Source organism: Pseudonaja textilis, chromosome 1 (assembly GCF_049901715.1).
Source record: "Pseudonaja textilis isolate UNSWEBS1 chromosome 1, rPseTex1.2, whole genome shotgun sequence".
Classification (NCBI taxonomy): Eukaryota; Metazoa; Chordata; class Lepidosauria; order Squamata; family Elapidae; genus Pseudonaja; species Pseudonaja textilis.
The window spans coordinates 78,561,011-78,574,128 of NC_141990.1; the positions used below are offsets into that span (position 1 = coordinate 78,561,011).

Consider the following 13,118-nt stretch of genomic DNA (forward strand, 5'->3'; position numbering starts at 1 on the left):
ATGGAGGAGCATAAAAGAGTTTTTGTTTCCCTGGTTTACATTTATCAACATTTGCCATATTAAAAATTAAAATTGATGCATTCACTGCTATTCACTGCTTCTATTGCTTCTAAAAATTGTTTGATGGGATTTTAATATTGTATTATTTTAATTTAACACCAACTAGGAGTCAGAAGACATAATGAAAAGTCCTTCATCTCACAACACATGGACAGACTCAACCATAGTTTCCACTTGGAAACAGCCTAGACCAAGCTAAATACAAAAAAGCTAGGGAATTATTGGGAGCTTGATATTCAGGTAAATCAGCCATTAATAGACACATAGAAATAAACACATTTGCATATCATTCAAAAGAGATAATAAAAAAAGCTAAGAAGGAAAGAGAAAGACCAGAACACATCCTTTGAAGTAGCCAACACCCAAATAAGCAGGGATTAGCACCGGAAGAACAAGTAAGCAGAAAACAATACCCCAATCAAGGAACTACCTAGGAGAAAATCATACGCTCATCAACACTGGGAAGATAAGCTACTATACATAAATAGGGAACAAATCTCACACTCTAACACTGATGCTGCTGCCTCATTGGGTAATGAAATATCTGCCAGAAAACAATCAAGCTCAGAGAGCACAAGGATTCCAAAGTTCAATCCTGAGCTACATATATTCTCTTCTATGGTTAAATTACTGTAAAAACTCAATTTTTCAGAATGTGTAATACAATGAAAATACAATGACTACTGCATACAAAAGACATATGATAAATGCTTTTGTACTGAATAGATTTCCACTGTATAAAGTAATAAATGGCTGAGCTATCTGGAGAAAAAAAATCACCCTGTGTATCTTTCTTAAAACTGGTTATTCTTTTGTAATACATAAATCTACCTAGGCAGGACATTCTACTATCTGTTTGCTTGTTGTTGATGTTTGCAGATCTAGAAGCCAAAGAGGTTAGGCTAAAAAATTACAGCTGCTAAGCAGAACGCCAGAATTTATAGCATAGTTTCAATGCTCAAAAGTAATTTTATTTCAGCCAGGCAGACAAAATAGGTAACTACACAACCCAAACACAGTAATACCTAGGGTAGCTTTGGTGAGGAGTAAGCAGATGATTATCATTTGCTCAACAAGACTTTTCCTTTTTCAACTGGAGTAAAAGTGTGCTGCTTGTGCCTAATACTAAAAGAAGCAATTTTATTTTATATTAAAAAAACCCTTCCTGTATGATTAAAAGTTTTCATTCCTCTCCTTATCCTTGTTGAAAACACAACATAAAACCATTATCAATAAGACCATTGGGAGTACCTCTGTTAAATAGTTGCATACAGGGTAAAACAAAGAAGAAGCAGGCATTATGAGGCCATAGGCCAATAATGGGAATTTTCAGCTCCCAGAAAAATACTGCAGAAGACCAAAAATATGCAAACAAAAACTTTAAAAGGTTATGGGAAGAGAAAAAAAGGAGGGTTAAGTACAAATGTCCCTTGTCTGCCTATTTGTTGGGAAAGTATTCCATACAAATGACTAAATAGTCTTTTTTTAATTTATAACTCAACACAACATAGTTGTTGGAAAACCCCATTATGACACTGTCATTGGAGGGAAAAAGATGAAATGGACAATGTAAGCCCGAATATTACAGCAATGAAAATGAGCAACTGAATAATCTTGCAGGGAACAATATGCCTTGCAATGACATTCCTGCAAACAAAAATAAATGTAAAGCAACATTTCAATTTTACTGGAAAAAGTCCATTTTCTTTCTATTTTAATAGACAAATATACTACCTGGGTTTTTCAGAAAGTTATACTTGAGGTAGGTAAGAGACATATTATGAGACACACTCAGTTATTTTGGCTAAAAATATTGTTTAACCATAGGAATCCTAGTTTCAAGATCCCTGCTACATTTTAAGCAAAAGTCTTCTTCTAGACCTGCCACCTGTCAAATGGGCAAAATCCATGTTTTCAATAAACAAAGAAGAGAAAGTAGAGATATGGCGGAGATATATCTAGGAGTTGGCAAAGTGATTGGGAATTTTCAAATTCTTACAGCAGGATTTTGAGACATGGATATGCAATTGTACCACTATCAAAAACACTTTAAAGGTTTCTACCTTTGAAAAAGCAGCTTGCTACTCATTGAAATTTTACCAGTCATTACCTGTGGAACTGTTCACCATGTTAGGTGCCATGCTGTAAGGAGAAGCTTGAGGGTTCATCAGACTTGAGTTGCTGTTCATTGGTTGGGTGTATGGAGAGCTGGATCCCATAATGCCACTCTGATTGATGACAGGAAAACTGCCTTGCCTGAAGGAAGAGAAATGACACACCATGCACAAGCTCTTATTAAATTTCTTACTGCACAGTACTCAGTTAGTTACAAAATTCATACTTCAGTATTCATAGACACCTACAGAAGATGCAGCCAGTTAGTTTTTGCCTCTGTCAGGAGCTCACTATTGGATTAGTAATGAACTTATTCTAAAGCCCATTCTAAAATCATATATCATGCAGATCCCTAAGTAAAATAGATGTGATATATGTTAATTTAAAATGGATAAATCCTAATACTATGTAAAGAAATTGAGATTGGTCCTAGCCCACACATAGTGATGAAAGCACATCAGGGAGCTCACTACTGAAGTAAAAAAAGATCTCTGGATAAGTTAGCTAAGAGCTTTTGATTGCATTTTGCCCACCATACTAAAAAAAAAAAGAAGCTAAAATAAAATAAAGAAGTAAAAAATAAAAATAAAGCAACTCTCCCAAAGCAAAACAAAAATACATACCAGTACATGGATTGAAACTGTACTACTTAGATATGCAATATGGACATTCATCTTGTTTGAAAGAGTTTATGATAATTGTAACTATTGTAATCACTGAACACTATAACTATATTAAAGGATTGCTGATATCTCAGTGGTAAGGTAGTTTATAATGAATCAGAAGAGCTTTCGAGCAAAATAAAAAAATACTGTTTTTTTTTTAGTGAGTGTAGTACATCTTAATAGGGCTATCTTTTATGGGTGAGTAAATACAAGGATATACTCCCATGTGTGTTAATGAATGAAATCTCAAATATAAAGGATTATACAGTATATTTGCTGGACAGAAATATTCACCAGACACAGCAACAATCGCAGAAATATCAGTTCTCTGGTTCTTCACATGAATATAATTATCCAGTTTATATGAGTCCTCTTCAAGTTATTATTATCTACAATGAAGCTTAAATTCACCATCTAAAAAAATATAAATGCTTAACACAAATGCCATTTTTTCCACTGGGGTTGAAAATACAGACTGAAGAACGTGACAGTATGGTTTGCCTGCTTATAGTTTAGAGGGATTTTAAAAACAAATCATTGGAGTTAATAAGTGTAAGTTATGACTTAGCCAACTGGGGTTTATTAAAAAAAATCGTGGAATAATGCAAAGTGTGAATTTGTATGTTTTCTATATGTTTCTTTATTCTGTACATTTTCAAAATCAAGGAAAGTTTCTCTTAGCTGAATTTGATGTGTTAGACAGTTCATTAACTAGTAACCTAGTATTATTGATGGGTGCTGTGTTTAACCTTCAAATGCTTTTATGAAATTCAGAAGCTTTCTTTGGATTTTTGTTGCAATTGAAGGATCAAAGAAAATAAGGATCAAGGAAGCTGAAGGAATATGGAAAATAATATTTTTATTTATTAACTAATATTTTATTAGTTTAATCACTTTAATATAAAGTATGAAAAAGCAACTAGTCAATACTAGATTTTAAAATCATTTTACTGAAACAAGTATGGAACATTTGATATAATTAATGTTTTTTTCCAAGTTGGCTTTGTCCTCTATTTCTGTAAAGAAGAAAAATATTTCTTTTGATGTGAAGGAGACAACTGACATACGATGTTATTCCCCTGATGCAAGTTTTGATGTTATAGAGAAAAATACTTAAAATGCACAGCCATACATTTCTGTTCCCCTCCTCCCCAAAAAGAAAAAAAAAAAGGAGCAGGAGCTTTTGCAAAAACTTTGGAAGATTTCTCTGAAATAAAATATTCTTTGTGTACATATTGTCAGTAACTTTTAAAAGTACTCTGAAAATATTACCTAGGACATTAAATGCCACCATCTCTACTTTTCCTTGCAATAATCTTTATGTATTAGAAATAGAAAATATGGAAAATGGGAAACAGAAGGCATATGTACATACAGACATAAATACACACACACACACACACACACACACACACACATGCACATGTGTGTATTCTGAACTAGCACCATCTCATTAACATTTACTGCCTGTATCTCCTTTACATTCAGATGACTGTTACCATGGCTGGGCCAGAGTAAGCCACTGATCTATCAATTACCCAAAATAAGACACTAGTTTACAACAGGACTGTTACAACTGAATGTTTCCTTTGTGCTTGGTGCTACTTAGAACAATGCTTTTGTAAATAATCTATCTGAGATCACAGTGCTCTGCATGACTAATATGAATGTAGGTTTCTAAAAGAAATTAGATTGCATCTTTTAGAGGAACACATATATTAATGGAATTAAATTAACTGTATTTGAGTTTCTCTATGACTTTCCATGCAGACAAATAAGTTGACACATTTGTATTTTAATTAATTAATTTGTTAATTGATACATAACTGAACATGGGACACTTTGCTAGATACAAAAACAATCCAAGTAACAAACAAAATAAGTTGTCAATTTTAATGCTTCCAAATTTAGTTTTAATCAATAGGCTAACCATAAGTATATTGGATTATTACTTACTATCCTGAAACAAACAATTGTTTATTTACTGATACAATCAAATCAAGGAAATAATATTCTTGCACATCTATAAAGCAACATAAATCTCAGTTTTAAATTTCTTAAACAGAGTTACAATGGCAAATCTATATACAGAATTAGTGGGAGAAAATACAAATATGTGCTTATAGAGACCCGTCTTCAAATCCAGATTTGGAAAGCAGCAGCTACTCATACAAATTAAGATGCTAACAATTAGAAAAATGATTTTTGGGGGGAGGATGGGTGCCAATGGCAATTGTTCCTGCTTTTCAGGGAAATTTGCTCACTGGAGCTCACTGGATAAATTGAACTTAGTCATTATTCCCCAGTGTTACCTATTCCACATGTTTACTGTGGGAGAAAGAAAAAAGAAGACAGCATTATGCAATCTGCCCTGGATTTTAAGGGGAGGGTGTAAGGGTGTGTGCGTGCGCGCGTGCGCGCAAGTGTCAGGATATAAATCTAACAGATTTTATTTTCATTATGATCCTCCTAATGATGTCCTGGTATTCATAAAGGTAGAGGCAAAGGAGGAAAAGAAGCCTGAATCATTATTACAAAGAAAAGGAAAGGCCATGAATCTAATATGGGATTGCAATGCCGCAATAAATATTTTATACCACTAGTAAGTGAATAGAGTAATCTTAACATATCTAGTTAAAAATGACACTGTATTTCCATATGACAAAAGAAAAGATGCAAAGAAAATACGTTAATGGTCTACAAGTATCTAAGTTTTCATGTGTAAGATACATCAAACATCTATCTGTTGAAACCAAGAGCATGAATAGATTAATACATAAAAAGCTGAGAAATAGGAGGAAATCTTGATTTAAAAATTACTGGACAATCTGACTATAACAATGGCTGATTCACTATGATTGAAAGATTTCAAGGTTTGTCTTTATCACTATTAAACAGTAGTGGTTTGCATTGTTTTAATTAACTCATTGACTAGATGACCTATGCACCTCTTCCAACTAATTTCTTTATTCAATGATTTCCAATAATTCAGATGTATTAAATATAATTTATGCAGTTTCTGTACACCTCATATATAAAATTATGCCTATCTTTATCATATAGTCAATGTATCTTTACATATAAAAAGGGTTTTTTTAACCTATGTGAACATTTCATGGGGGATAAAGCTTTAGAAGACAGCTTTCAGAACTAATAATTCAGAGAAATTTTATCTTTTCATTCCGATTCCATGGCATTTGGTCTTTAAGTAGAATGATAACTGAATGTGACAAATAGTCCTATATTCATTTTGCATTGTCAAGTAGAGTCCATTAAGAACTAAACTGAAATTGTAAGATTTATTCTGATTAACCTTTGAGCACTAAACACTAATAGCTTGTACAGCATTTGTTAAATATACTTATGCATCTTTAAAGTCATAGAATCATTTGTGGTTACTAAAGAAAGAAATGAAGGACGAAAGAAAGAATATATGTTTCTGTCAGTACTATTTTCACTGAAGAGCTATTTGACCTGCTCTAACACATTTTCAGCTTTCCCCCTGCAACTTAAACTCCATTAAGGTGTGAGGCAAAGTTAATATTAGTTGTTGAAGTGTTTAAAACCAATTTTCAAAACTGTTGTGGCATTTATGGATGAAAAATGTCAACAGTGGAACAAATTCAATGTACCACAGGCAATATTGGGAAAGGTGTAAAATTTAAGGTAGTTATAGTATTTTTAGCAGCTAAATCAAAAGTTTAACTTTAGCTCAGATAGTGCCAAAGCTCGCTCTGTAAACGAATTGTGGACTTCTTTCAACTTCAAATGCTGACGGCATTTGAAATAATTGTGTCTGGGACCCCTTTGGAACTATGCCTGAATTGTGCTGTAATTAATGTTTATTTAAACCCACTGTTGTAAACTGAAAATATATTCTAAACTCGACAATAAGATATCACTGTCACATTATTATATGAAATCACTTACTATAACATAACTTTTCAAGATTAGTAAAATTAAAGAAGAAAAAAGCTGCTTTAATAGTATGCTCAGAATATTTTTATATGTAATAATTCATATTTATTTCTATTTAATTTCCTCTCTCATATTTTAATAAATAGATTTCATTCTTGCAAAACAAAAAATCATGTTGATGTGCAGAAACGTTATCTAGGTGCTGAAAATCCCTCTGAAGACATCCAGTAGTAGAGGCAACCCCAAAAGGGGAAGAGTTTGTCCCAGTCAAACCTGCTGAAGTGATGAAATTAGATCTTAATATGCTTATGCTTGTACATGGAGCCTTCTCTTACATGGTCTTTTTAATGAACATTTTCTCAAACATAAGCAATTTTTTTTTAAAGTATATGCATTTACTCATAATACTGTATGTAATGAGTCTATGAATTCTGAGATGGTTGCTAATCTATGTATTAAAACAAACAAAAATGAACAGAGATTTAGCTATTTTTCAGAAGTAACTTTATGAAACCAGGTGCAGACAAATCTAAGGAAATTTCGGAAGATCAAAATTAAAATGCAAGAGACCAACATTGCTTATTTTCTCTTGCTTATTTAGTATGAGCAATGTTGATATAACAGGATCTTCAAACTTCTTGGAAGTTACCCAGTTGACTCCAGCGACTGCAACATTTTAAAATGACAATTGGAGTTAAAGGTTTTAAGCAGGGATATTTTTTAAAATGCTGACAATCAATAAGCCTAGCTACGTGATTACTAACCATGAAAAGGCCTGCTGGAAACACACACAAATCAGCATACTGACCAAACTGCCCTATGCTTTATCTATGCCATATCTGCCACATGACAATATTTCTCTTTCCTTTGAAATGTCAAAGTATGATTTGAAGGTTGTTATTTAAACACAGTGACCTGTACAATAACCAGATGTACTTCATTTAAATCTGAGTTGAGTGAGGTCTAGCAATAAAAAGCTTCTAATCTGTCATACCCTGCCATCAAATGGGTTATTATAATGAGAGTAATCCAGAGGTGAGATCTGAAAACATATTTTCCTGCTGGGATTTTCTTACAGTCTCTCATACATATAATTTTGTTGCAGCTTTTCTTCCAGGACACAGTATGAATTTTCTAAAATCAGATTGTTACCAACTAGTAGAGTACAAGAGGTTGCAAGTTTGTGTGTGAGAGAGACGAAGGAAGGAATGAAGGGTGGACAGGAGGATGGGAGAGAAGGAAAGGAGGGGAATGGAAAGAATGTGCTTAATTTTTATGTCATTTTATTAATGTTATTGTCTCAGAAAGCAACCATTTAATGAAATTTCGAACTTAGATTAATAATAGAGCATAATACATGCACACATTGAAATTCTCAGTCAGAGTTTCTTATGAAATATAGAAAAAAAACTATCTTAATACGAGTCAAAATGAGAGTTGCCAGATCTGGACTGCAAAAATCTGGAATGCCAACAGACGGCCACAAAGATATATCTACAGCAGAGGTGTCAAACTGGTGGCCCATGGGCTGGATGCATCACACGCAGGCCACATCCATCCCAACTCCGCAAAGGGAAACACACCGTAAAACATCACATGATGGTAACGTGATGCGGCGAGTTTGATACCCGTGCTCTAAAGGGTGTCCAGATTTTTGGAAGCCAGTTAGCTGACTCAGTCAAAAACCAGAATACCTTTTTCAATAATACTCTGTGGCTTGGCTTTAGCTTTTGAGGCAAAAGCCAAGGTTGTTTTTTTCGCTTATTAATTCCTTTAATTAGAGAAAGAGAAAGTTTGTGGATAAATGAACACTTGGAGCCTTATGAATAAGAAATCAGTAGCCTTCTACATTTTTCTGTATATTCAGTGGCATATATAGAGTTCCTCAATGTACATATCCTGACAACACAAAATTGTTTATGTATTTTGGATCCCGCTAGACTTTCAAGTGATCATGGCTATATTACTGCAAATATCCCTTGTTTGCCTGATAGTGGATGTGAAGTATAGATAACGCTATTGTTATGAAATACTAATGACTGCCACATTTATGAGAGTTATTTTTGATAGCACTGTAAACAGAATTAACCTGAAGCAGGTTGCTTAGTGACTGTGCATGAAGAACTCACTAAAATGCTTTTATCATAATAAGCAACCAGTGCACAGCAGCTTCTCTTAACCTACTGCCGAGTAGCCAAAATGTACTAGCTATTAGCTTCTATAGCAAGAAGTGAGCAGTGGGAGTATGGTGTGATATGTGCGCGCATATGCTCTATAAGGGAAGAGGGAATGTGCTATCCAGAATCAATAGTAATACACTCTGAAAATATACTCGCTATTCAGAGAATGACACTGCATTTGTATAGAATAGTAGACTTGATTCCAAATCATCTGGAGATGGAGACAAGAAAATAAGGGGGAATAACAATTTTAGTTGTTTTAATCAGTGGAATTAATTTTAATGGAAGAGATATTGGTCAATAGTGTTTGCATAAACATTTAACATTTTCCTCTCCACAGAACTTTAAAAAAAGAAATTTTTGATTTGGGTAACGTTATGACTCAAACTTAAGGGACATGTTCTATTGATATTAATGGTCTATGCAATAGAAATCAATATTTGCTTATTATAAGCTCATCCCATTGTGTTCACTGAGGCTTATTTCTAGTAAATTATTCTGAGAATTACAGCCCATTCTGGAGGAATTCATTCACAATTTATAATCAAACAGCATTTACAGAATTGTTTTCTTTAAAAGGCTCCAGTTTAGCATATAGAGAGATACATCTCAGTTAAGGCTGACTTCAGTTTCCAAGTTATTCATAGTTCTGCTTAAAACTCAAATGATTTTTTTTGTCTGAAGCAAGACACAACTCTATTTCTTCTCAGTTTTTGGATCTAATGCTACCTTGCATCAATTTCTGTTCATCTGCCAATGGATTGGAATTTTTCTTTGCCACCTCCAAGTCTCAATATGATCTCCTTGTTGGCTCCTAAGGGACAGGATGAGTAGAAGGGGAACTGTATTTCTGTATTTGTGATATTAAATTTGTTTAGATAATATTAGCTGTCCTAAACTGTTTAGATAGTCCTACTATTATACCAACCATTCTGTCAGATGGTTGACCTGTTTTGAAACTGGGCTCAGAATCAGGGTCAAGTTCTAAAGACACCATGATTTGTCCATGCTGGCATTTTAAGTACTGAAGTTTTAGAATAACTTCAGGTTAGCTGCTGGATGCCAAGGCAGCAAAAACACAATAAAAATGATGCATCAATACATAGAGGAAAATCTGTTAAAAGGTAAGCAATTATCATAACAAGGTTTTAACTCTGTATTTTCTAAATTTAATTCTATTGGTATCTTGGACCACATTTTTTAAAATCCCAGAGCAGATAATAATATATTACAATCAACCAACTCAGATGATATTAAACGTAATAAAATAAATTACACTGCAGAGAGAACAGTTAGATCCAAATTCCTATAGCCACTAAAAGTACAAAATCCCTCAAATCAAGGTTGATGCCTGCCAAATATTTTCTTAGCAGCATTACAGAAGTGGTTTGCCTTCCTCTGAGAATTTTTGTCTCAGCTTTTAGTCTAGCCAACAGTCCTTCATAATTACCCAACTAAGTCTCACTAACTAGAATTACGGTCCTTTCCTAGTGATTATTGTCAGGTTTTTCATGAATTTCCCTTAAAAGTGGGAGACATTCTTCACTCTCTATCCCACCTTCACTTTATTCTATGCTGCACTGTGCTACTATACTCTCTTCTGCTCCATTTTATATTTCATCTTTATATCCTCCAATCCAAAAACTCTTGATGGCTTACATAAAATATAAAAACCAAGCCAAACATTCACAGTACAACATCCATATGAACAGTAAACCAGCTAGACATGATACTTTCTTCAATAAAATGGAAAGTAATCATGAGATGATAAATTCAAGGGAATGCTTTCTGATATAATTCCATCTTTTAAGTCTTCTGAAACATTAACAAAGAGGAGGGACAGATTAATTTCTACTGGGAGATTACCAGTATTATGTTTTAGTAATACCTGTATAATTATACCTCACAAATCAAAATATTCATTAGTATACAATTCAAAAATATAGAATAACTGACACAGAGAATCAATAAATAGAAACGGAGACACATACAGTATTAAGTTAACCAGACATACAGGTTCAGTAACACAATAGTGTCAACTGCTTAAACAAAGCCAAAATATGCTGTGATAAAACGGTCTTAACCGGGTTTTGCAAAACAATCACCATTGGAGCAAGTCTTCTCCCTAAGGAGAGGCTGTTCCTTGATATAGGGCAATGATGAAAAAAAACCAGCATCTTCTGGCCTTAGTCTTCCCAACCTCTTGGAAGCGGAGAAAGATAGCAATTTTGCAGAACACATGCACCAGCCCTCTGCTGGAGAAGATGATTCTATAGGGATCTCAGCACTAAGCCAAATATAGCTTCATAGATCAAAATCAGCAGTAATTGTACCCATAAATGTACTGGTAGCCAATTTGCTCGATTGGCATTAATATAAGGACTGTTAAATTTTGCACCAACTGCAGTTTCTGAGTGGTCTTTCAGAGTAATTCCAGGTAGATTACACTGCATAATTCCACTAGTTGGTAATAGGAGCATGAATGATTGAGAAATCCTTCTACTCCATGTACTGATGCATCAGCTGCAGCTAGACAAAAGCACTCTTTGTCATGGTTTCTACCTGGCTGAGCAGTATCTATCCTGTTGTACACAGTCCCTAGGGAACAGGCACCTAATTTGGGGTACTTCTGAATCCAGCATGGTCGCTAAAGCCTTGGAATCTTATGAGACTTTTATCAATTTAGACTACATCTAACAATTATAACCACACAGATAAATATAATTTTGCAAGCTACGTTTCTTATAAGAGGGACTGCCTTTCTTCAACAAGTTAAAAAGATAGTGACTGCATTGTTGTTGTTTTTGTTTTAATTTTTATTGGTTTTTAAAAACAAACATAAACAAACAAAACATAAAAACATCAAGCTATCTTCCATAGGTGTACATATAAAGTGCCGGTTGGTTTACAAATTGTTTTGTGCTTCCATTTCGCAGTCATCAATTACAATTACATTACATATAATCTCATATTGTCAATCAAAAATTAAATACCTTAGTATCATTATTAATCAAGCATTTGACTATACTTTTATTCATTCATGTTTTACAAGATAACCATAATTTACTTAGTTTATTTTATAACAGCTCATATTATCCCAAATCTATCCTAAAATCATTTTGTAGATATAATAAGAAAGCACATCTTTATATATTTATTATTTTCTAAAAGTCTACATATTTTATTACTGTATTTTATTGTCTAACCATTGATAGAATAGATCCCAAATTTTATAAAATTGTTTACCCTCTTCTTCACTAATTTCAAATGTCAATCTACTCATTTCAGCACATTCCAATATTTATAGCGACTGCATTGTTAAGTGGAATTGGCAGATGCAATCATATGAAATGAGAACACTGACAACTGCACTGGCTGCTAGTCCATTTCTGAGCTTAATTCAAAGAGATGGTATTAGCTTACAAAACCCCAAAGGGTTGGGACAGGCTCTCTGATGGAACAACTTCAGTTTTACTTGAAATGCTTAAGATATCTCCACACAATCAGGCCAAGTGGGAAGAGGAATTTTTACCACTGGCAATCCTCAACTTAAAAGACCATTCATTTTAATGACAATTCAAAGTTACCAAGGCACTGAAAAAATGACACAACTTGTTCTCAATGTTATAACCAATGTACCACCCCCATAGTCACATGATTGCAATTTGAGCATTTGGCAACATTTACAACACTTGCAGGCTCCTGCAGACATAGGATCGCAATTTGTGGGCTTGCCAGCTAGCTTTTAACAAGCAGTCAATGGATTTCATGTCCTGGTTCCAGTGAAAGGACAAAATGCTCAGGCAATAAGCGGGTGAAGTCCATATGGGATGTGAGCCCTTGGGGTGGGGGATGAGGCTTGCAGAAGTGCTGGGTAGGAATATACATATATACACTCTGTTTAGGAGCAAAACATTTGCAGTGAGACTTGTAAAAGGAAAGTTTGTGTGGAGAGGCATCAGCAAATAAACATAAGTTAGACAAATGAATAACTGAAGAAGCAGGAGAAAGAGTATCTGTGTGCACAATACCTTACTAGAGGATGAGGAGAAGATGTAATTCAATAGTTCTAGTTCTAATACACAATATAGTTTGAAAAGTAGTAAGAGATGAATCAGAAACTTGGTCAGTAATAAACCAATGTCAAAATGAAAGCACCAAGAATAGGAATTCATGAATC

General features: G+C 33.9%; 1 protein-coding gene across 18 annotated transcripts in view; it reads right to left on the bottom strand.

Moving 5' to 3' along the window:
* Positions 1–13,118, bottom strand: part of ARID1B (AT-rich interaction domain 1B) — a 410,221-nt gene that overhangs the window by 41,882 nt on the left and 355,221 nt on the right. For all 18 annotated transcript variants that reach the window (XM_087939034.1, XM_087939114.1, XM_087939103.1 and 15 more), the window contains one exon: positions 2,171–2,316. In XM_087939034.1, the coding sequence (XP_087795160.1) occupies positions 2,171–2,316 (146 nt within the window). The remainder of the gene's footprint in view (positions 1–2,170; positions 2,317–13,118) is intronic.